This window comes from Theropithecus gelada, chromosome 20 (assembly GCF_003255815.1).
Source record: "Theropithecus gelada isolate Dixy chromosome 20, Tgel_1.0, whole genome shotgun sequence".
NCBI classification, from domain to species: domain Eukaryota; kingdom Metazoa; phylum Chordata; class Mammalia; order Primates; family Cercopithecidae; genus Theropithecus; species Theropithecus gelada.
The window spans coordinates 29,984,468-30,006,259 of record NC_037688.1 but is presented as its reverse complement, the minus strand read 5'-3'; the positions used below and the strand labels follow the sequence as shown (position 1 = coordinate 30,006,259).

Sequence of the window (21,792 nt, the reverse complement as noted above, 5' to 3'; positions counted from 1 at the left end):
TTCCCCGGCGTGGTTTGGCTGCTTGAAAGAGGTCCATGTGATTGCTCTGGATGGCAGAGGGTAAGGGTTGTCCATTGACTGAAAAACAGTGCAAAATGTAGCTTATTCATTTTCATGTAAAAGGTGACCCTTACACCAGAATCACTAGTCTTTTCTCTTTTTATGCAGTCTCTTAAGTCTGAGGTGGCTTTTTGGGGGTTTGGCCCTTTGCACTAACCATGGTCTGTATGCTGTGATTCCTCTGGGCCGGGCTTCTGCCAGGTGTGCTGGTTGGCAGGTTCTGTGTTGGGGTTGAGTCACAGACAGGATTGGGGCTCAGAAGCACCTTGATACCAGGCCAGTGCCGGCGTGAGTCCTGTGGTGCGTGGCCTGCCGTGCTGTTCTGACCCCTTTCTCCCTCTGTTCCTGGGATTTGCATTTCCATGTTATAACTCAATAAATGTTAAAATGTAAGTCAATTTTGTGGGTGAGCTCAGAGGCCTAGCTTTGCCAGCCAGCACCAGCTACCACTTCTGCCTCCATTCTTCTTACCTCTAGCCCCCTTGGGGGAATGCAGGTGGAAATGGGCTTTTCAGGGCTCCGTAGTGAAAAGAGGGCTGCCAGCACTTTGCCTAGGAAGCCTTCTAATCTAGGCCCTAGGTTGGAGGACTAGGAGAAGTTGGCTGATGTGTGACCTATTTACAGACTCAGGCAATGGAGTAGGAAAAACATTGATGTTCCAGTTAACAGTTATTAATAAGCTGTGACCTTGGTCACAAACTCACTAAGTCCCTTAGATAAAAAGGTCAGAGAGGCTATTAAAACATTGGGTCCAACTCAACCTTCTTATTTAAAAGCAAGGAACAGGCCGGGCGCGGTGGCTCAAGCCTGTAATCCCAGCACTTTGGGAGGCCGAGACGGGCGGATCACGAGGTCAGGAGATCGAGACCATCCTGGCTAACAGGGTGAAACCCCGTCTCTATTAAGAAATACAAAAAACTAGCCGGGCGAGGTGGCGGGCGCCTGTAGTCCCAGCTACTCGGGAGGCTGAGGCCGGAGAATGGCGTGAACCCGGGAGGCGGAGCTTGCAGTGAGCTGAGATCCGGCCACTGCACTCCAGCCTGGGCGACAAAGCGAGACTCCGTCTCAAAAAAAAAAAAAAAAAAAAAAAAAAGCAAGGGACACCTGGTGAAGGATACTTGGTACATGTGGGCGCTACAAGAGGAATGGAGGGGTCCCCTGCCCGCAGCAGCTCCCCTTGAATCTGCCGCGGTACTGGAGCTTCTGCTCGAGGCTCTGTCTTTTCTTGTGTTTCCAGTAGTTTTTAAAATTACTGACCCTCTCCATTCAGATCTTCCTTAAAGTTCCTTCCAGCTTTAATATTCTGATTCTGTCTTTTCTTCAGATGGCAACTGATTGTTTTTTTAGAGGTACAAAAGCATACCTATGACAACAGCATGGTCTCTAACTAGCACCATGGCCCCATAGTGGACTCCTGAGTCTGGCCGACACTTGCTATTTTCTGTATTTTTTTAGTGTAGCCATCCTAATGGCTGCTATCTCACTGCAGTTTTGATTTGCATTTCCCTAATAATTAGTGGTATTGAGCATCTTTTCATGTGCTTATTATTGGCCATTTGTTTATCTTCTTTGGAGAAATGTCTCAAGTCCTCTTCCCATTTTTTTTTTTTTGCATTGGTAACTTTTTTTTAAATTTTAAATTTCAACTTTTATTTTAGATACAGAGGGTACATGTGCAGGTTCGTTATATGGGTATATTGTGTGATGTGGAGGTTTCGGGTATGGATCCCATCACTCAGGTAGTGAGCATAGTTCCCAACAGGTATTTTTTCAACCCATTTCCCTCTCTCTACTCCCCCAAACCAAGTAGTCCACAGTGTTTATTGTTTCTATATTTATGTCCCTGTGTGCTCAATGTTTAGCTCCCACTTATAAGTGAGAAGAGGTGGTATTTGATTTTCTGTTCCTGCATGAATTAGCTTAGGATTATGGCCTCCAGCTGCATCCATGTTGTTGCAAGGGACATGATTTCATTCTTTTCCATGGCTGCGTAGTACCCCATGGTGTGTATGTACCACATTTCCTTTATCCAGTCCACCACTGCTGGGCACCTAGGTTGATTCCATGTGTTTGCTATTGTGAATAGTGCAGCAATGAACATGTGAGTGCATGTGTCTTTTTGGTAGAATGATTTATTTTCCTTTGGGTATACACCTACTCATGGGATTGCTGGGTCAAATGGTAGGTCGGTTTTAAGTTATTTGAGAAACCTTGAAACCTTTTTTCACAGTGGCTGAACTAATTTACATTCTCACCAGCAGTATATAAGCATTGCCTTTTCTCACCAGCCTTGCCAGCATCTGTTATTTTTTGACATTTTAGTAATAGCCATTCTGACTGGTGTGAAATAGTATTTCATTGTGGTTTTGATTTGCATTTCTCTGATGATTAGTGATGATGAGCATTTTCTCATATTTTCGTTGGCTGGTTGTATGTCTTCTTTTGAGAAGTGTCTGTTCATGTCCTTTGCCCATTTTTAATGGGGTTATTTGTTTTTTGCTTGATTTGTTTAAGTTCCTTATAGATTCTAGATATTAGGCCTTTGTCAGCTGTGTAGTTTGTGACTATTTTCTCCCACTCTGTAGGTTGTTTATTCTGCTGATAGTTTCTTCTGCTGTGTAGAAGCTCTTTAGTTTATTACGTCCCTCCTACCAATTTTTGTTTTTGTTGCAATTGTTTTTGCTGACTTAGCCAAAAATTCTTGGCCAAGGCGGATGTCGAGAACGATTTCTTTTTTTTTTGAGATGGAGTCTTGGTCTGTTGCCAGGCTGGAGTGCAGTGGCTTGATCTCGGCTCGCTGCAACCTCTGCCTCCTGAGTTTAAGCGATTCTCCTGCCTCAGCCTCCCAAGTAGCTGGGACTACAGATGAGCGCCACCATGCCCAGCTAACTTTTGTATTTTTAGTAGAGACAGGGTTTCACTATGTTGGCCAGGATGGTCTCGATCTGTTGACCTCGTGATCCGCCTGCCTCGGCCTCCCAAAGTGCTGGGATTACAGGTGTGAGCCACCACACCTGACCTGATAACGATTTCTTTTTCTTTTTTTCTTTTTTTCTTTTTGAGTAGGAGTCTTGCTCTGTCACCAGGCTGGAGTGCAGTGGCGCGATCTCGGCTCAATGAAAGCTCCGCCTCCCAGGTTCACGCCATTCTCCTGCCTCAGCCTCCCTAGTAGCTGGGACTACAGGCACCCGCCACCATGCCCGGCTATTTTTTTTTCATTTTTTTAGTAGAGACGGGGTTTCACCATGTTAGCCAGGATGGTCTTGATCTCCTGACCTCGTGATCTGCCCGCCTCGGCCTCCCAAAGTGCTGGGATTAGGCAGCAACGATTTCTATAGTTTGAGGTCTTGCATTTAAATCTTTAATCCATCTGGAGTTGATTTTTGTATATGGTGGAAGATAGGGGTCCAGTTTCATTCTTCGGCATATGCTCCGCCAATTTTCAAACTGGGTCGTTTGTTTTCTTGAGTTTTAGGAGTTCTCTATATATTCTGGATATTAGCATCAGAGATATGATTTGGAAATATTTTCTCTTATTCTGTGGGTTGCCTTTTTACTCTGTTGGTATTGCTTTTGATGCACAAAATTTTTAAAGTTTCATGATGTCTAATTTGTCTATTATTTCTTTTGGTGCCTGTGCCTTTGGTGTTATACCCAGGAAATCACTGCCAAATCCAATGTCATGAAGGGTTTGTTCTATATTTTCTTCTATGAGTTTTATAGTTTCAGTGGCTACATTTAGGTCTGTGATTCATTTTGAGTTAATTTTTGTATATGGTATTAGGTAAGGGCACAGCCTTATTCTTTTGCATGCAAATATTCTGTTTTCCCAGCACCATTTGTTGGAAAACAAAATAAACAACTATCCTTTCCCCATTTCATAGTCTCAGCATCCTTGTCAAAATTATTTGACCATATATGTGAGGGTTTATTTCTGGGATTCTTCCTAGTCTATTCCACTGGTTTGTATGTCTGTCTTTTGATTTATGTGGCAGTACCACACTATTTTGATTACTGCAGGTTTGTAGTAAGTTTTGAAATCAGTAAGTTCTTCAGCTTTGTTCTTCTTTTTTGAGACTGTTTTGGCTATTGGGATCCCTTAAGATTCCATGTGAGTTTTAGGTTGAGTTTTCCTATTTCTGCAAAAAAAAAAAATAATAATAATAATGGGGATTTTGACAGAGATTACATTGAAACTGTAGATCACCTTATGTATATTGACATCTTAATATTAAGTCTTTCAATCCATGCACATGGGATGTGTTTCTGTTTATGTCTTCTTTAATTTCTCTCAGTAATGTTTTACAGTTTTCATTGTACAAGTCTTTTACTGCCTTGGTTAATTCCCAAGTATTTGTTTATTTTTGATGCTATTATAAATGAAGTGAAATTATTTTTATAATTTCCTTTTCAGATTATTAATTGTTATATAAACCTGCAGTTCATTTTTGTGTGTTGACTTTGTATCCTGTTACTTTGCTGAATTCATTATTAGTTCTACCAGGCTTTTTTTGGGAGGGGAGGTGGTCTGTAGAGTCTTTACGGTTTTTTACATATAAGATCTGTGAATAGAGATAATTTTACTTCTTCCTTTCCAATTTGAATCCCTTTTATTTCTTTTTCTTGCCTAATTGCTCTGGCTAGAACTGCCAGTACAATGCTGAACAGAAGTGGCAAAGTAGGTGTTCTTGCCTTATTCCTGCTCTTAGAGGAAAAGCTTTTAGTCTTTCATCATTGAGTATGATGTTTGTTCTGGGTTTTTCATATGTGGTTTTATTATGCTGAGGTAGTTTCCTTCTAATCCTCATTTGTTGAGTGCTTTCTAAAAAAAATTCATAAAAGAGTGTTGTTGTAACCATTTCTTTTTATTATCAGCTGTTCGAACTACTTTTTTAGGAACTCAATTCCTTGGTTATTTCTTAACAAATTATAGGCAAGCAACACTCAGTTTCCCTGTCCTTCCTCCTATCTTTAGAGAAACTGCACTTCTCTAAGTCCATCCCCTGTACTCAGCTAGGTCTTCTGCCTGGCTGGGCTGTCAAAGTCAGATGGCTGGGTAATATGTTGATGTTTTTCTGGCTCTGCCACCAATTAGCTCTCCATAACTGACTACCTGCTTTGCTCTGGTGTAATCACTCCACAGGAAGTGAAAGATAACTTGGGAAAGATGTACCACATTAAAAGAAACCAGAGATTGTAATTTTGGCCAAAATATATGAAATATTTTGGTAAATTATAGAGATAAAATCCCTTTTTAGTAGATGAGGCTGGGGATTTTAATGGCATTGAACTTTTGTTTGAATAAAGTAAGCCACAGGCTAGATTAGTACTAGATTTTTCAATCTTTGTTTTCTCTAGAAAATAAACCCATATTCTAAACCACATGAGGGAACATAGTTCAAAGAGCTTAAACAGACAACAACTATCGTAACAGAAACTACCAGAGATGCCTGTCACTCCTAGCTCACACTGCATTTCTGGAACTGCCCTTCCCAAGTTCTATCGGGGGCATCCTATATAACTTGTTAGTGTTCCTATTAGCAGTGAATTTTCTTGGCCTTTATTAGGCCCAGGAAGAATATTGAAGAATCATTGCTAACCAGTGGGTTTCTTCCTTCACTTTTACTGCCCCCCCTCAGAAATGTAAGATCTTTCATTTCTTTCTCTTATATTAATATTACACTAGTAGTGAGTTGTCTCCACTTCCTATAGACTAGAAATATAAATTCTAGACATGTACTCAGTTTAACAAAATCCTACCAGAATAAAATATTAGCTGTCCTTGGAGTTTGTCAGAATGGAATTTCACTTGTATTGAGGTGGCTGGGGAGGAAAATACAATTGTTAGAAGAAGGAATGGAATGTGGAGCCCAGGGGCCGGGGGCAGGTGGTGTGCTCTTGCTCCCCCATTTGAAAAATACAGCCCTTATTGCTCTTCCTTTCTTTGGGGTCTCAGGATTACTTCCTTTTTGGAGTTCTTAGACTTTTTCTTTTTAAGTTTCAGATATTAATGGAAAGAAAATAAAAAAGGTGCTACTTATCACTTTTGTTCGTTTAAAAACGAATCCAGAAGCTTGCATTGGGGATTATGGCTTCCCCGTATATGGAAGAGACCAGTATCTGTTAAAATCCAGAGAAAACAGGATGAACATGTTGCTGGGGGATTGCAGGGCAGAAATGTCTGCAAGACACCAAGAGCTTACCACAACCGCTGTGCTCATGCTCATGTCTTTATTTAATATTTGGGCCTGGAGATGGACGTATGCTTCTAAAGCTCACTCCATGGCAGGAAGTGGGCAAAACTCAACGAACGTTAGTGTCTTGCAAAATAGGCTGGGACTGTGATATATTCCCGTAAGAGCTGATCCAGGTCAAGAGAGAGGGAGGGCTGGGAACTCACTGTCCTCGGAAGAAACACGCGTGGAAATGCTGCTCATGGCTAGATGTGGATTCTAGCAATACGAGGAACCTGAGGGAACAGGGAGGAAATGAGAGTTTTGATTTGAGGAGATTCCTTGAGGAATCACCTCGTTAATTGTGATTGAGGTGACTCCTCAAGGACTGGCCGCATGGCCAGGCAGCTCTGCCTGGTGACTGCCGCAGGTGACCTCTTGCCTCTGGGGTAACATGGAGTTTCCAGGTGGCAGGAAAGGTGGCTGTGGACCCAGGCTAGGTAGGTGGCTGGGGTGCTCTTACGGGGTTTCCAGATGTAGAAGGAAGATGCCTCTACTTCCTGTTCCCTAAAACGGGTCTGGGTCAGGGGAAGGGACAGGTCTGAGATGTGAGGCACTTGGGTATGCTTCAGATGTTCTTAGATCAGAAGGGGTCTTAATTTGCCTCCTCCCTTTACAGATGTGAAAACAACAATCTTTGGTCCCAAGTAGCTAAGAAAATGACTTGAGGTCACAAAAGGCCTATTTTCTTCTTCCTACTTGAATTCTCAATCCAGTGATTTAAAGAAAAAAACACACTTATTTTATTGACAAATGGCAGACGTACCCGGGCAATGGGGCATCCCGATGTACTTGGTGAGGTCCATTCTTTGACCCCTGTCCTGGGGCAACCCCTTCCAGCCCAAGGCACCGCACACTTTCCCTCTCTGTGTGGACTCTGTTTTGCTCGGGCCTAGGGCTTTGGTGCATAGCCTTGTGTTCTCAGCTTTCGTCTTCTTATCTTCTATTTCCTTCTTCAGCTTCTTGTTTTCTTGCTGCAGGTGGACCATTACATTGTGGAGGTGGCTGTGGGAAGGAGAGGAAGGATGGGTTGTGTTGGGGCTGCTGGCTCTGCTTGGTTCCCTGCTAGAAAGGACAGATAAAGGTGTCACAGGGAAGACAGCACAGATGCCCATGTCTGTTCAGAGCTGGGCTGTTACACGTGCTCTGTAGAAATGGAGGCCTACATGTGTACTGTGGAAGAAGCCCAGGCCTGGGGTCCGAGTAGACCAGGAGCTGGTACTCCTGCCCAACTCTGCCAGTTCTGGGCCTGTTTTCTTATCTGTCAGACGGGGACAGTCAGGCCTGGCCTGACTGCTGGGGTTCATATGAGGATCTGGTTTGATAAATGATAGAAATTTGACTTGAAGAACCAGAAGGCTGTTAGGGACAACTGTGATCATGTGTCCTCGGGTTCTCATGGCCATGCCTTGGAAACATTCTCACCCAGCACCAATGCCAAAGCCCGCATTCTCTCTGCTTCCCTTTGCTGAAGAGTCGGGAGCACAGGAGATCCCAGCTCTGTCAAGAACTTGTGCAAGTTACTTATCTCCATTTTACAGATGAGGAAATGGAGGCTGCCATGCAGAGGAGGGGAAAGATAATTTAGCACATTCCCCATGCCTCAATAAACGGCAACTTTTATTATCACTGTTGTGTGTCTCCAAACGAATGTTGAGGGCAGTGGGTGAAAGTGGGCTCTGAAACCAGACTTCCCACATTGGAATTGTGACTCTGCCACTTACTAGTTTTGAGACCAGGGGCAAGTTACTTAGTTTCCCAGGTCCTCTCTTTCCTCATCCATAAATGGGGATCATGACTATACTGAACGCAGGAGGTCTTATGAAGATGAAATGAGCTCATACGTGTTAACACTTAAGACAGTACCTCACACACAGCAAAAATATGTATTAGTTGAGCTACTATTATCATTAAAAGATGCTTTTCTTTCAAATAAGAACAGGAAAACTCAAGAGTGAGTTCTTTGTAAAAAAGAACTTCCTGGACTTGGCACAACAGAAGAAAAAGACTGACGTTATCTGTTACCTTCAGAGTCTGACAACTTTTCTTTTAGTTACACCCCAGTAAAAAGTTTCATGGTCTTTCCTAGAGGAAATCAAGTAGAGAATTCATCCTCAACCTCTTCTCTGGGCATATGCTCTACCCTTTTCCTCTCTACAAAGCTAGCCAACCTTGAGGACGCCTCTTCCCCTGCCCAGTAGCCCCTCACTCCCAGTGCCCCTGGGTCTGGAGAGGGGGTCTCAGCAGTGCCCTCCTTCCCTGGCTCTCTGGCCCCCTCCTGTCAGCATCTCGAAAGCCTTCAATATCCCATACAGTTCATCCACGTCCTGGTTTCTCAATTCCTTGGCCTCCTTATTCCAAAGGTCTCAGCCTTCTCTTCAACTCTGCCATGTACCCAAGGCCAAAGCCTAAATAGGGCTTTCCACCTGGGGTGCCATGAATGGATTCCAGGTGTTTGGAGATGCCCACAGCCCTAGGGGCAAGGCTCTGGGGCAGCCACTGCTTGGTCAGCTTTGTCACAAGTATGCCAAACAGATGTGGTTATTTTTATCCTTCTTTTTTACAGATGGGGTCTCATTCTGTCACCCATGCCAGAGTGCAGTGGTGTGAACATAGGTCACTGCAGCCTCAATCTCTTGGGCTCAAGTAATCCTCAAGCCCCAGCCTCCCAATTAGCTGGGACTGTAGGTGTGCACCACCACGCCTGGCTAGGCTAATTCTTAATTTTTTTTTGTAGAGGCAGGGCCTTGCTGTCACCCAGGATAGTCTCAAACTCCTGGCCTCAAGTGATCCTAAACTGTGGTCATTTTCTTTTTCACTTTTATTTTATTTTCACTTTTATTAGGTTCAGGGTACATGTTACATCAGCAAGCTCATGTCACAGGAGTTTGTTGTACAGATTATTTCCTCACCCAGGAATTAAGCCCAGTACCCAATAGTTATCTTTTCTGCTCCTCTCCCTCCTTCTACCCTCCCCCGTCAGATAGACCCCAGTGTCTGTTGTTTCCTTCTTTGTGTTCATAAATTCTCATCATTTAGCTCTCACTTACAAGTGAGAACATGTGGTATTTGGTTTTCTATTCCTGTGTCAGTTTGCTAAGGATAATAGCCTCTAGCTCCATCCATGTTTCCACAAAGACATGATCTCATTCTTTTTGATAGCTGCACAGTATCCATGGTGTTATGTAAGGTATTGTCGTTTTCTAAGTGTTCCCTGAGAAAAGGATGGGAAGCGCTGTCCTAAAGCTTGTTGTTAGTTGTTACTTTGCCACCTCCAAAATCTCGGTTTTAGATCTTCATACCTTCACCTCCATTCTCAAACTGGTAACACTCCTCGCATACCTCCCTCTTAACGGACCCAGCTTTGACCATGAGGGGAAGCAAGACCAGAGGCCCCCAGATGAACAGGTGGAACAGAAGGGCTCCTCCAACCTGGCCTGCTCACCTGATAATTTCACGAAGAGATGTTCCTTGTTTGTTCCTTCACTTGGGATCTGTTAGAGCAGCTCAGCTCCTGCCCTAACTAATCCAGTCTGCCTTTCACTGCCTGTTCCCTGCTTAGCACCCTTGACCTCTGAGAACCATGAGAGCAGGAAGGAACAAAAAGACTACTAAACTCCCTTTGGATTTTTGGTGAGAGAACTAAGGCTCTGAGAGGTCAAGTGATATGCCCAAGGTAACATAGATGCAGATTCGGGACCTGGAGGTCTTTCTGAAGTACTTTCCTGGGCTGATCCCCCTATCAAGGGCTAAAGCCAGCCCTGGCTCCCTGCTGACCCTTCCAGTCAGCTCCCAGGAAGCTGCTGGGGTAGTGTAAGATGACTTACTCCTTTTCACCACTCAGCTTGGCGATGTATTTCACCTGCTCTCGGAGCTTGTTTCCCAGTTTCTCATTGGCGACCCTGTAATAAAATCACAGGAGAAAAGAGTGGCCAGTTGCCAGCCTCCTGTGAGCAAGGGTGCAGCGGGCTGAATGGGACGCTGGGTTCTCAGCAAGACGGCAGCTGCATCCCAGGCCCCCCGTGCATCACCCTGTCCCCAGAGTTGGGGCCTTCCTAGCACCTAGGCATTCAGTGGACTCTCCGAACTCAACTCCTATGCAAAATCCCTGTCAGCCCAGGTGAGTTCAAGGGAATGAGTTCAAGAGGGCCAGGCAGTGAAGCTGGATCCCGGGACAGGAGGAGGACATCGGAGCCACAGCAAAGCACTCCTTCCTCCTTGCCGCTGCTGTTTCCAGGTCAGCAGGGCTTTCCAGACCTGCCTGAAGGGTTGAGCCCTCCTCTCCATCTTATTCCCGTCCCTTGGGTGTGGACTGAGACTGGATCTGTTTTCCAGGAGTGCAGGTGTGTGTGTGACTAATCTTTAGCACCCGTGTGGCTCCTCGGCTCAGTCCAGGCCTTGGACCCTGCCTTCCTTTTTCCTCCCATACTCACTTCTGCTGTTTCGCCCATTGCTCCAAGCTGGTCATAATCTGATCGTTCTCTCGGTAGAGGCTACAGGTGTCTTTGGGTACAGACCGCTGGGGCAGGCAGCAGGGCTTGGGTAGAAGAAGAAAACGAGGCAGTCAGAGGTGGGAGCACAGGCCTATCATCCCTCCTTCCGAGTCAGGCCTCTTCTGTCTTCCTGGGAAAAGAAAACTCGACTCTGCTGTCCAACCCGAGGCCAGAGTTGTGGAGTTGCCACCAGGCCTCCCCCTCTGGCTGTGTGGGTGGCATCTCACACAAAGGTGACATTTCTGAGAAGGCACCATTTATAGCAGAGACACAGTAGATTCGTACATTTATAATCCTGGTTTCCAGTGTGAAGGCATTAAAGTGACTCCTAAAAAAGAAGTATGCTAAGCCAATTTTCTAACAGATGGAAGAAAAACATCTGGAGGAAGAGGAAGAGATGCCTTCTTTCTCTCTCTTTCTCTCTTTTTTTTTTTTTGACAGTCTTGCCCTGTCATTCAGCCTGGAGTGCAGTGGTGTGATCACAGCTCATGGCAACTTAACTTCCCCCCGGCTCAAGCTATCCTCCCACTCAGCCTGCCGAGTAGCTGGGACCACAGGCATAGGCCACTATGCCCAGCTAACATTTAAACTTATTGTAGAGATGAGGTCTTGCTATGTTGCCCAGGCTGGGCTCAAACTCGTGGACTCAAGCAATCCTCCTGCCTTGGCCTCCCAAAACATAGGGATTGCAGGTGTGAACCACTGTGCCTGGCCTAAGATGCCTTCTTTGTAATTCGAGCAAAGGCCCAGTGACCACCTGAGCTGTCCTGTGGCCTCCTGCCATGAACTTCACTGCTCAGGGAGGTGGGCCTGGGACAAGCCCAGAAGGTCACTTAGCCCATTCTACTGTAGGGCCCAGGGCTGCCAAAAGTGTCAGGATGTACCCAGTGGACTAGGTCAGGGGTAGCTGGTGTACCCGACAGTCTCTTCTCTAGAATGGGGCTTCATTCTGCTCAGTATCTATCAACAAAGCCATAAGAACATGGGTGGGTTGAACCAGCAGCTGTGGCCCTTGCTTTGTGCTAAATGGAGGGGGTGACCTTTCCTTTGCTCCCAGGCTCCCCCACCCCCACCAAGGGCTGTCTGGCATTTGGGTGGCCACAGGATGTGCCTGAAGGCGTGGAGAGGAGGCACGCAGAAGCTGAGGCATGCCCACCTCCTTATCGTCCTCAAGGAGGTTCTCTTTCAGGGCGGCCATCTCCTCCTGGAACTCCCTGAGCTGCTCCTCTTTGGCTGCCAGCATCTTGAGGTCATTCTGGTGTTGCTTCTGCCACTGCAGCACCTGACAGCTCATCTCCTCTAGCTTCTTGTCGAAGGCGTGCACCTACTCAGGAGAGCAAAGTGAGGAGGGGGACTCCAGCTGGCCTCCCTGACCCCAGGACCCACAACAAGGCCGGAGGGTGCTTCCTCGGCCTTGGGAGATGTGTTGGGGGTATTTTCTTCCCAGCAGCCAGCAGAGGGCACCCATGCTCTGATCTTTGCCGCCTGTGCCTGAAGTTCAGGGAGCCAAGAAAGTGGAAGGAACCTATCAGCCCAAGGGAACGGCTTCGTGCTAAATAATTCTGGATGCAAGAGGTGACCTTGTGGACCCCTACGAGGAAGGCAGCCCAAGCCCCGGGCAGCTCCTCACCTCCAGCTCACTCTCCTGGTGGAAGCCCCGCAGTTTTTTTAATTCCATATTGAGCTTTTTCATCCTTTCCTCATAAGCAATGATTTCCTCTTCCAGCTGAGCTTTCTTCTCTTGGGTCTGTGTCAAGCTTCGCTGCAGGCTCTTTGTCTCCGAGGTCACATGATTGAGCTTCCGGAAAAGACAAAGAGGACGAATGGCTATCAGAGCCTTTGGCCCTCTCTGCTGAGTCCTGAATGGAGGAGGGTTCCAGTCCCTTCCTGTCCTCTGCCCAGGGTGAAACAGATGGTCACATTGCTTAGTCTCCCAGAGCGGGGTGGGAAATGACAGTGGTTGGTTTTCTGTACCCTGCTTTCTCCTCCCTACCCACTCCCTCCATTTCTTCCCTTTCCAATCCCATGAATTGATGGGCCGGCCATGATCAGCACAGGATGGGGCGTGAATTTCCCTGACAATCCAGACTTTGGGACAACCTTGCCCCCGAGTCACCCATGGGCAGAAAGGCTTGCCAGATTTGGCCTTGATCTTTGGCCTCTTCCTCCGCCCTCCACCCAGCTCCAAGCCTCACAAAGAGGAAGCAGGCCTTCTCTGCACAGACATCCCAGCCCACACAAGGGTTTGAGATGGCCCCAGTGACAGTCAATAGGCAGGAAATTGGCTCCTGTGCCTCTCCCACTACCTTGACATTTCCTTGCCTGAAAACAGCCCTGGAGACTAGAGGGTGTGGCCTCACCTTCTCGAGGGCTTGGGTCAGGTCGTCCTGGCAGGCGGCTGACTTCCGGGATAATGCATCATAGGCTTCTTTGGTGATGGTGGTCTGGAGATAGTGCTTCTCCTTCTGTAGAGCTTTGTCCAGCTGGGCCTGCAGGCTCATTAAGGACTCCTTCTGAAGGGCTATCTTTAGGGAGGGAGAACAGAACTGTCAAGGTGCCAGCTCAGGGTCATAGAGGCATTCTCTGTGCCTATAGGAAATGAACAAGAGCTAGGCTCTCTCCTGTCTGCAACAACCTGCAGAGTCCGTGTTAACACCCACATCTTCACTTCACTGTTGTAAAAGGTAGAGCTGTCTTTCCAGGCTCTTTTGCAACCCCCGGCCACATTTCCCTTTCTAGTTAGCATTTCCCTCAAACACCAGGAGTACCAGCTGTGCTGGGGCATGATATACCAAGTACACAAAAAAGTCCATTTCACATACTCTGCAGTCTTTGATAAAGACCTGGAATCCGATTTGAGGTTAGTGAACATGATAACAACGTTTCCTTTGTGTTTTATGACTCACTCAGTTCCTGATGTAATTCACTAGACTTGATGTACCATGAAAGCAGGACTGTGCCTGTGTTTTGTTTCCTGCTGTTTCCCCATTGCTGTAACTCAGGCATGGCACATGACAGAGGTTCAGGAAATGCTCAGAAATGGTCATTGTTCTGTCACGTGAAATATTGCATTTTTGGAGTTAGGGATCAATTGATCAACATGTTAGGGAACATGTAGTTCTGGTAGAAGTGTGTTTAAAAACTGAAGTCTGTTTTCAACTTCGTAATGAGTATTCATGGTATAGTTAAAAGGAAGTTGAAGTCTGGAGTCAGAAAAATCTGGGTTGAGGTCCAGGTTCTATCATTTACTTATTTCTCCAGCATCAGTTTCTGCTTCCACAAATTGAAATCATTTTGTTTCATGGAGTTTTTATGATGATCAAATGAGGTGATACATGTACAAAGGGCTTTCTTTTACTATACGACTATGAGTTATTGTCATAGACACATAGAGAAACTAGCCACCTTATATACTTTAAATACAGGACAGATATCTGCTTCTGAGTCTGGAAGCTGGAGGGAGACCGCAGAAATTCATATGCCTGACTTGTATTCTTTGGTATTCTAGCACACCTGCATCTGAAAGTGGCCATGCACACAGAAACACATTCTTTTGGGTTTTCTTGTTTTATCTCCAGTAACTGTTCACTGTTTCAAGTTTATTACTTTTTCAGATAGAATTTTGAGTACCTTTGGCCCTGGGAATTAGTGAGATGAAAAGTGGTAGATTGGACTTCTGACACTGTATTTTACATGCCCTGGTGGTGAAACTATTCCTAAAGATGAAATAATTTGGTCTTCTGAAAACAGAAGTGCATCTTTTCTGGGGACTTCTGAAAAACATGGAGTCAGCAGGGTCTGCCCAGTAAACCAGAGGAATCACTGGAGAAACTATAATTCACTGTCAGTGCTTGATAAGTGATGGCTGAATGAGAAATGTCAGTATAGAGGTAAGACACTAAAACTGAGGATGGTGAAAAAAAATGACAGTGAAGCTAGAAGCTAAAATGGAAGCTTTAAAAAGTTTTGCTAACATGAGTGGTTTAGCTTGGAGAAAGATTCTAAAAATCTACATATAGAAATATGTGAATTATAGAATCAAGAAGTTCTAGTAAAAGTTCTAATAAAAGACCTACTCTCTCTGCTGTCAATGGTATTAGGTCTAGATGGTTTTATAGGTGAATTTCATGAAGTCATCACTGATTCCTCACTTTCTCTCATATCCATTCCATCAGCTAGACTGGTGAATTCTAGTTAGACCTCCAAAACACATCCTGAATTTGCTCCCTTCCTTCTTCACTGGCCAGAAATTCTAGCCTGGACAGAAATAGCTTCCTAAATGGTCTCTTCACTTCCATACCTACCACTCCCTGCAATCCATTTCCACACAGTAGTCAAAGTTATATTTTGCATACTTAGATCAAATCACCTCCCCTGTCCCTTTGAGGAAATCCATCAATGGCTTTCTGTTGCTTTTAGAATAAAACCCCAAATTTCTTAACAGAGGCCATAATGTCTGTTCCTGCTTCCTTTCTAATCTCATTATATACCAACGTCTCCCTTGATCAATGCATTCCAATCATACTGATCTTATTTCACTTCTTAGAATGTGCCAAATGTTATATTAAAAGAATGAGACATGATGCACAATCAGGACTCATACTAGGAATGCAAGGGTAGGCCAAAATTGGGATCAATTACTTAATTTTATTCACCACATTATTTATTTAACTCATTTCCCATTTGCCCCAAGAATACTGCACTAGCAGTGAGCTGCAATTTTTTTCTTTCTAAATGGGAAGTGGGTTAAGAAGGTTGATATAATCATCTCAATAATTTTTTTTTAAAAAGCATTTGATAAAATTCAGCATCCATATTAATAAAACTCTTAGTAATGTGAAACTGAAAAAAAACTACTAAAGGCAGCAACAAGAAGGCTACAGGGAACATCATACTAAAACAGAGGCATTCCTTTAAGATCCAGAAAAAAATGTCTGCCAACACTGCTGCTGTTGAACATTCAACTGTAGGTACTGTCCAATGCAATAAGGCAAGAAAAATTAAGTAAATATAAATATTGCAAAGAGATATTAGAAAACTGTTGTTGCTTGCAAATAATATAATCATCTACTTAAATCCATGAGAAGTAACTAAAAAACAATTACAACTTATAAGTGAGTTCAATAAAATGTCCAAATACAGACTGAATATGTAAAAAATAAATGAGCTTTCCTATTATTGACAGTAATTAATTTATAAAATACTGTAGAAATATTCTAGAATCAAAGAGATGAAAAAGATATCAAGGTATATTGCCTTGGCTTCAAATGGAAAATTTTCAAATTAAAATATGGAATATTAATGAAAGGAAGTGCATTCTAGAAAAATAATCAAAGCTTCTTTCTAATGACCATTTCAATTAATTAAGTTTTCCTATGTGAGGGATGTTTTTAAAAGTTGAAGATGCTTACACACACACACACACACACACACACACACACACAAATCCCTTAACTTCCTGATTCTCATTAAAGGTAATCTGAAATTATTGTTTTTACTTTCACATTTACTTGGTTATCTTTCTTTTGGCAAATATGACACTAGGTTCATACTAAACACGTAGGAATCTGAGTATCCCATATATTCATGGAGGTTCCTTAGGGATCTCAGTGACTCAGACTTCAACTCTGGATCACACTCAAGGAGAGATTATTATCTCTGGAGGACAACGCTGAGAACAGTCAGTGCCTTAGGCCTGTGCTGTATAATATAGTAGCCACTAGCCACATGAGGCTATTTACATTTAAATAAGCTTAACATTAATTACAATTACAAATTCAGTTCCTCAGTTATACTGGGGTTCTTTGATTCTAGAATATTTCCACAGTATTTTATAAATTAATTACTGTCAATAATAGGAAAGGGCTGCTTGGCCTTTCATTTGTAGCCCAAGAGACCATCTACCAAGGTGTTATATTTTTCTCTTGCCCAGAAAGGTGGAAAGGATTTAGCTGGAGAAAGGATGGCTGCTTATCATGAGGGAGAAAGGGAAGAGGTATTAGAACTGGATAAAGGCCGGGCGCGGTGGCTCAAGCCTGTAATCCCAGCACTTTGGGAGGCCGAGACGGGCGGATCATGAGGTCAGGAGTTCGAGACCATCCTGGTTAACACGGTGAAACCCCGTCTCTACTAAAAAATACAAAAAACTAGCCGGGCGAGGTGGCGGGTGCCTGTAGTCCCAGCTACTCGGGAGGCTGAGGCAGGAGAATGGCGTGAACCCGGGAGGCGGAGCTTGCAGTGAGCTGAGATCCGGCCACTGCACTCCAGCCTGGGCAACAGAGCGAGACTCTGTCTCAAACAAAACAAAACAAAAAAAAAAAAAAAAAAAAAGAACTGGATAATTCAGGTTCAAATAGTGGTTCATCCCATCACTTGCTGGTCAGTGACTTTGGCCCTCCATCTTTCTTTCCTCTATCATGTCTCTCTTGTTGGCAGTAGAGCAGATGGAAGCCATGTAAAGAGCTTAAGTGGATGATAAATAAATCATGACTGAATTCAAGCACAGTGCTTAGCGTATGTCAGATGCTATTTACTCCTTTCTGTCATTTTTACTTGTGTAATGAAAAATAACTGTCCCCCCTTTCATCTCCTTTTTGTGCTTCGTGACAAGTTTTGGAAGTGTTCCCTAGCAAATTGCCCCCCAAAATGGATTCATTCAACTCTGGTCTAAAACAGAACATTGGAAGACTTGATGCCAAAGCCCAAATAGCTTGGGGGCTCCACCAGATATGAGATGAGATCTTCCACATATGGAAGAAACATTTCTCTGGCTCAGCAACCAGGTGCCAACCAGGAGGGAAGTGGAGCTGCAGGTGGCCCAGGATCCACAGTTGGCTGAGCAGTTAGCTGCATTTCTGTGTGGAGGAGAGGTGGGTACAGATTTCAGGTCAAGGGTCACCGGGTTCAAGTTCCTCACTCCCTTGGGGTTCCTATCTACTCACCTCTTTATTCAAGTCTTGGATGACCTGTTGGCTGGTGTTGTATTTGTTGACAGAGGATTCCAGTTGTGTAGAACAACACTGTAACTCTGCTCGGAGATTCTCATTTTCTTCCTCCAACTTTCTGGAATTCTCTTTCAACTGTTCGCTCATTAAAGAATAAAGCACAGTAAAGAGGTGTTAATCTCAGATAACTATAAAAGCCCCACTCCATCCTCCCTCTCCCCCAGCTCTATCTCCACCCTGCGGGAGCTCAGGCCTTCTCACTCCCCTCCTCGCTGGCCTTTCCCACTGTCCTTCCTGTCTTTCCTAAGGTCTGAGCATCCATTGCCTCTGCATCCCCCAAGGTCCGGCTGGGGTCATGTCCCACTCTGGATTCCTGACCCAGCTCTCCTGGGATTCTCCCACTCACCGTCTTGTCTTTCTTTTTAAATTCCTGCCGCAGAGCTTCAAGTTCTTCCTCCATCAGCTTCTCACGGTCTTTGCTCTTCTTCAGCTGCTCCCGTTTGTCCTCCAGTAGCTTTGTGGCCTCCTGAAGATCATCTTCTAACTTGCATTTGGTGGATTCTTGCTCCCTGTGCTGAAAAAATAAAGACTGAGCTGAAAGACTGTCTTAGACTATATTATATTTGGGGGAAAAATACAGACAATTGCACATAGGGCATGGCTGGAATGAATAAGAAGACAATTCCTTAGTTATATAGCATACGTAAAATAAAAGGTTTCCTCTAATGTCTGTAACATTTTTTGTTTGTTCAGTCAGATATAGCAATTTATTTTATTTATTGATCCAATTCCTAAGCACCGGCTTTCTCTCCTACTTTCTCATCAATTCTTCCCAAAGATTTGGAAGATTCCAAATCTTTATCAAAAACCTTTTTGAATGAAGTTTAAAAAATCTTAGAGGAGCATAAAAAGAGTAATTCAGAGATCAAAGACTTTAAATTGACTGACAATTATCTCCTGCTGCTGGGCACTGTTTAAAAAATAAATAAATTGACTGATAAGAATAGCTTTTGAATCCTAGAAAAAACAACATTGTTGTTTGATTAATTTTAAGGTTAACCATTGAAAATGCTTCTCACTGGTAATGGGAGCTGGTGCTGAGAGGCTGGCTTAGCATACTAACACAATTCTGGTCAATTAATTTGCATGGATTGGTAGTGACATCTTCCCAAATAATGTCTGATATATTTAATCTTTTTCCTTTTTTTTTGAGACAGGGTCTCACTCTGTCACCTAGACTGTAGTGCAGCGGTGAGATCATAGCTCATTGAAGCCTCAATCTACCAGGCTTAAGGGATCCTCTCACCTTATCCTCCCAAGTAGCTGGGACTACAGGCATGTGCCATTATGCCCTGATAATGTTTGTATTTTTTTTTTTTTTGTAAGGTGGGGTCTTGCTATGTTGCCCAGGCTGGTCTGGAACACCTGGGCTCAAGTGATCTGCCTGCCTTGGCCTCCCAAAGAGCTGGGATTACAGGTGTGAGCCACTGCTCCTGGCCTGTGTTTTATCTTAAGCAGAGCAAGCACTTGAATGGGCTGTCTGCCTGCCCGTCACACCTGGTGCTGAATGAGCTTGATACGATCGAGCATGTCATTCATTTTCATATCCTGTTCAGCCACTGTCTTCTGAAGCTGCCTCTTTTCCTTGTCTGAATTTTCAAGCTTCCTCAGGGCTTCAGAGAGTTCTGATGACAGCTCCTCCGCCCGTTTTCTAAAGCAAAATAACAGCCACAGGAGGACAGACTTCAGTGCCCATGTGGGCAGATTGCAGAGCTGACCCCATGGAAAGTCCTTGCTTTCCCATGCCTGGGCAGCTGCCCACACAGGGCCCGGCTGGCTCAAGAGGGACAGAACCTCTCTCTGGAGGTGAGCCTGGGCACCTGTTGCAGGTTTGTTCCTTCTCAGCCATCGAAGACTCCTTCTGCAGCTTCTGAAGTTCTCGCTGTAGTTCCTGGATGGTGTCTGCCTTCTGCTTGTCCAGGAGGAGGCCGTTCTGCAGTTTCCTCTGGGTGTCCTCCAGGTGACAGCCTGCCAGCACAGCCTCTTCTTTGCTCTGGGCTGCTTGCTGAGCTGCGGAAGTGGGGAGACGGCCATGTGAGAAGGGAGGGTGTATGAAGATCACACTGTTATCAGCCTGGCTGAAGAGTTTCTCCTTTCATTTTGTGCTCTACTTCAATTCCCAGTCTGTCCTCATTTCTCTCCATTTCACAATCAGTCCTAAAGAGCCCTATTAAATTATCTGTCTTTGTCTACCCCTCAGCTGTGGACACCTTCTCGACTAAAATTAAACACATTGGTAGAAATTTCTCAGTAACTCATGTGCAACTCATTCTGTCACTGGGGACAAATCCTGACTCTCCTGGAGTTTAGAGGCTCCTGAGGGAGGGTTACCGGCCCACCGTCCTAGAGAACATTGTCATGTTAAACTCACACTGACCGGGTTCAGGAAGAGAGATCCACATGGGCCAGAGTGCTTGGAGATGGATGAGTGGAGAAACAGAAGCTGAGATGTAGAAAAAGAAGTGGGAGGAAGGGAATTCCAGGGGCGGGGATTGTTAGAGCAGATGCCTGGTGAGGAGAATGGGGAAGGTGTGTGGGAGGAGGGTAGAAGACATCAGTTTGACTGGAAAGGGAAATGGTGGAGGAACGGTGGGTGATAGAGTTGAATAAGTGGATGGATGAGCGGGGGCTTTGGAGGACTTTGGAAGCCTAAGAGAAATGCTTAGATGTGATTTAGCGGGTTCTTGAGCAGGAATCTGACATAAAAGAAAAACTGCTTCAGGAAAATTGGAACACATTAGAATAGAGAAAAACTTCCAGCAATATTCTTCTAGCCCATGCCTTTGCTTCCACCGGGTATGAGGGGAAGGCAGTTACAAAGTTAGAGCTGGGGCTTGAAGTTTTGGAGTTACCTATAGAGAAGGGGAGCTACACAGAGGAGGGAGCTCACTGAAGAATGAATAAGAAGGGGAGAGTCTCTAGATGACTACAGTCAAAGCAGGAGAGAAAAGAGAACGATGGGGAGGTTTGTAGTAGAAGGATGGACCTGTGATATCTCCAAAGCTGAGAAACAAGATTTGAGGCATAAGTAGCCAATAGCATCAAGGAACACAGCATTAAAGGAGGGTAAAGAAGGAAGCCAAGCTTGGATCTTATCTTATAAATTGATAAGTAATTCATGTAATATAAATTTAGCACCCCCCCTCCACTTTTTATGAGACAGAGTCTCACTCCGTTGCCCAGTCTGGAGTGCACTGGCATAATCTCAGCTCACTGCAACCTTGACCTCTCAGGCTCAAGTGATCCTCCCACCTCAGCCTCCCAAGTAGCTGGAACTACAGGTGCCCACCACCACGCCTGGCTAATTTCTGTGTTTTGTAGAGATAAAGTTTTGCCACATTGCCCAGACTGATCTTGAACTCCTGTGCTCAAGTGATCTACGCACTTAGGCCTCCAAAAGTGCTGGGATTCTAGGCATGAGCCACCGTGCCTGGCAAATTTACCCTTTAAAAGTATACAATTCAGTGGTTTTCTTGGATACTCACAAAGTCATGCAACCATCATCAATATCTAATTCCAGAACATTTTCATCACCCCCAGAGAAACCCTGTACCTAAGGCAAGAAGTTATTGGTGACCTCTGAGAAAGCAGGCTCTGTGGAGGGACAAGGACATCATCCACAGTACAAGCTGCACAGAACAGAATGTATTTGGGGGCAAAAAGGAGAAAGGGAATAAAAAGCCAGGGAAGGGAGAAGCAAATTGTGTGATGAGGGCCTGGAGAAGATGGAGAGGAATGTGGTGCAAAGGACAGAGCCCTGCCTCCCTGTGACCAGGAAGGCCCAGGGTCTTCAGGCAAGACTGCTGGGAGAATGGTGGGTGGGTGACTCCAGAGGGCAGGTGAGCTTGGGAGTGGGTGAAGGAATACAAGAGGGTGGTGGCCACTGCTGTGAGGTGTAGGATGAGGCCCTGAGAAGGTCTGCAGTGAGACACTGGAGGGGGCGAGGGAAGTGGCCTCTGGGAGAGAGAAGGTGGCTGCTCTAGGGCTGCTCTAGCCCCACAG

General features: G+C 44.9%; 1 protein-coding gene across 2 annotated transcripts in view; it reads right to left on the bottom strand.

The window, feature by feature from the left end:
* Positions 1-6,272: 6,272 nt before the first annotated feature.
* The window catches only part of PMFBP1 (polyamine modulated factor 1 binding protein 1), a 54,750-nt gene continuing 39,230 nt past the window's right edge, over positions 6,273-21,792 (bottom strand). Inside the window, exons 11-21 of one of the 2 annotated variants that reach the window (XM_025370955.1) lie at positions 19,611-19,800; positions 19,288-19,441; positions 18,137-18,304; positions 17,728-17,865; positions 13,147-13,311; positions 12,417-12,584; positions 11,943-12,110; positions 10,727-10,830; positions 10,121-10,195; positions 7,060-7,298; positions 6,273-6,529 (exon numbers count right to left, since the gene is read on the bottom strand). In XM_025370955.1, the coding sequence (XP_025226740.1) occupies positions 6,513-6,529; positions 7,060-7,298; positions 10,121-10,195; positions 10,727-10,830; positions 11,943-12,110; positions 12,417-12,584; positions 13,147-13,311; positions 17,728-17,865; positions 18,137-18,304; positions 19,288-19,441; positions 19,611-19,800 (1,586 nt within the window). In that variant the 3' untranslated portion in view covers positions 6,273-6,512. Of the gene's footprint in view, positions 6,530-7,059; positions 7,359-10,120; positions 10,196-10,726; positions 10,831-11,942; positions 12,111-12,416; positions 12,585-13,146; positions 13,312-17,727; positions 17,866-18,136; positions 18,305-19,287; positions 19,442-19,610; positions 19,801-21,792 lie in introns of both variants that reach the window. The other variant, XM_025370954.1, reaches the window with a different exon arrangement.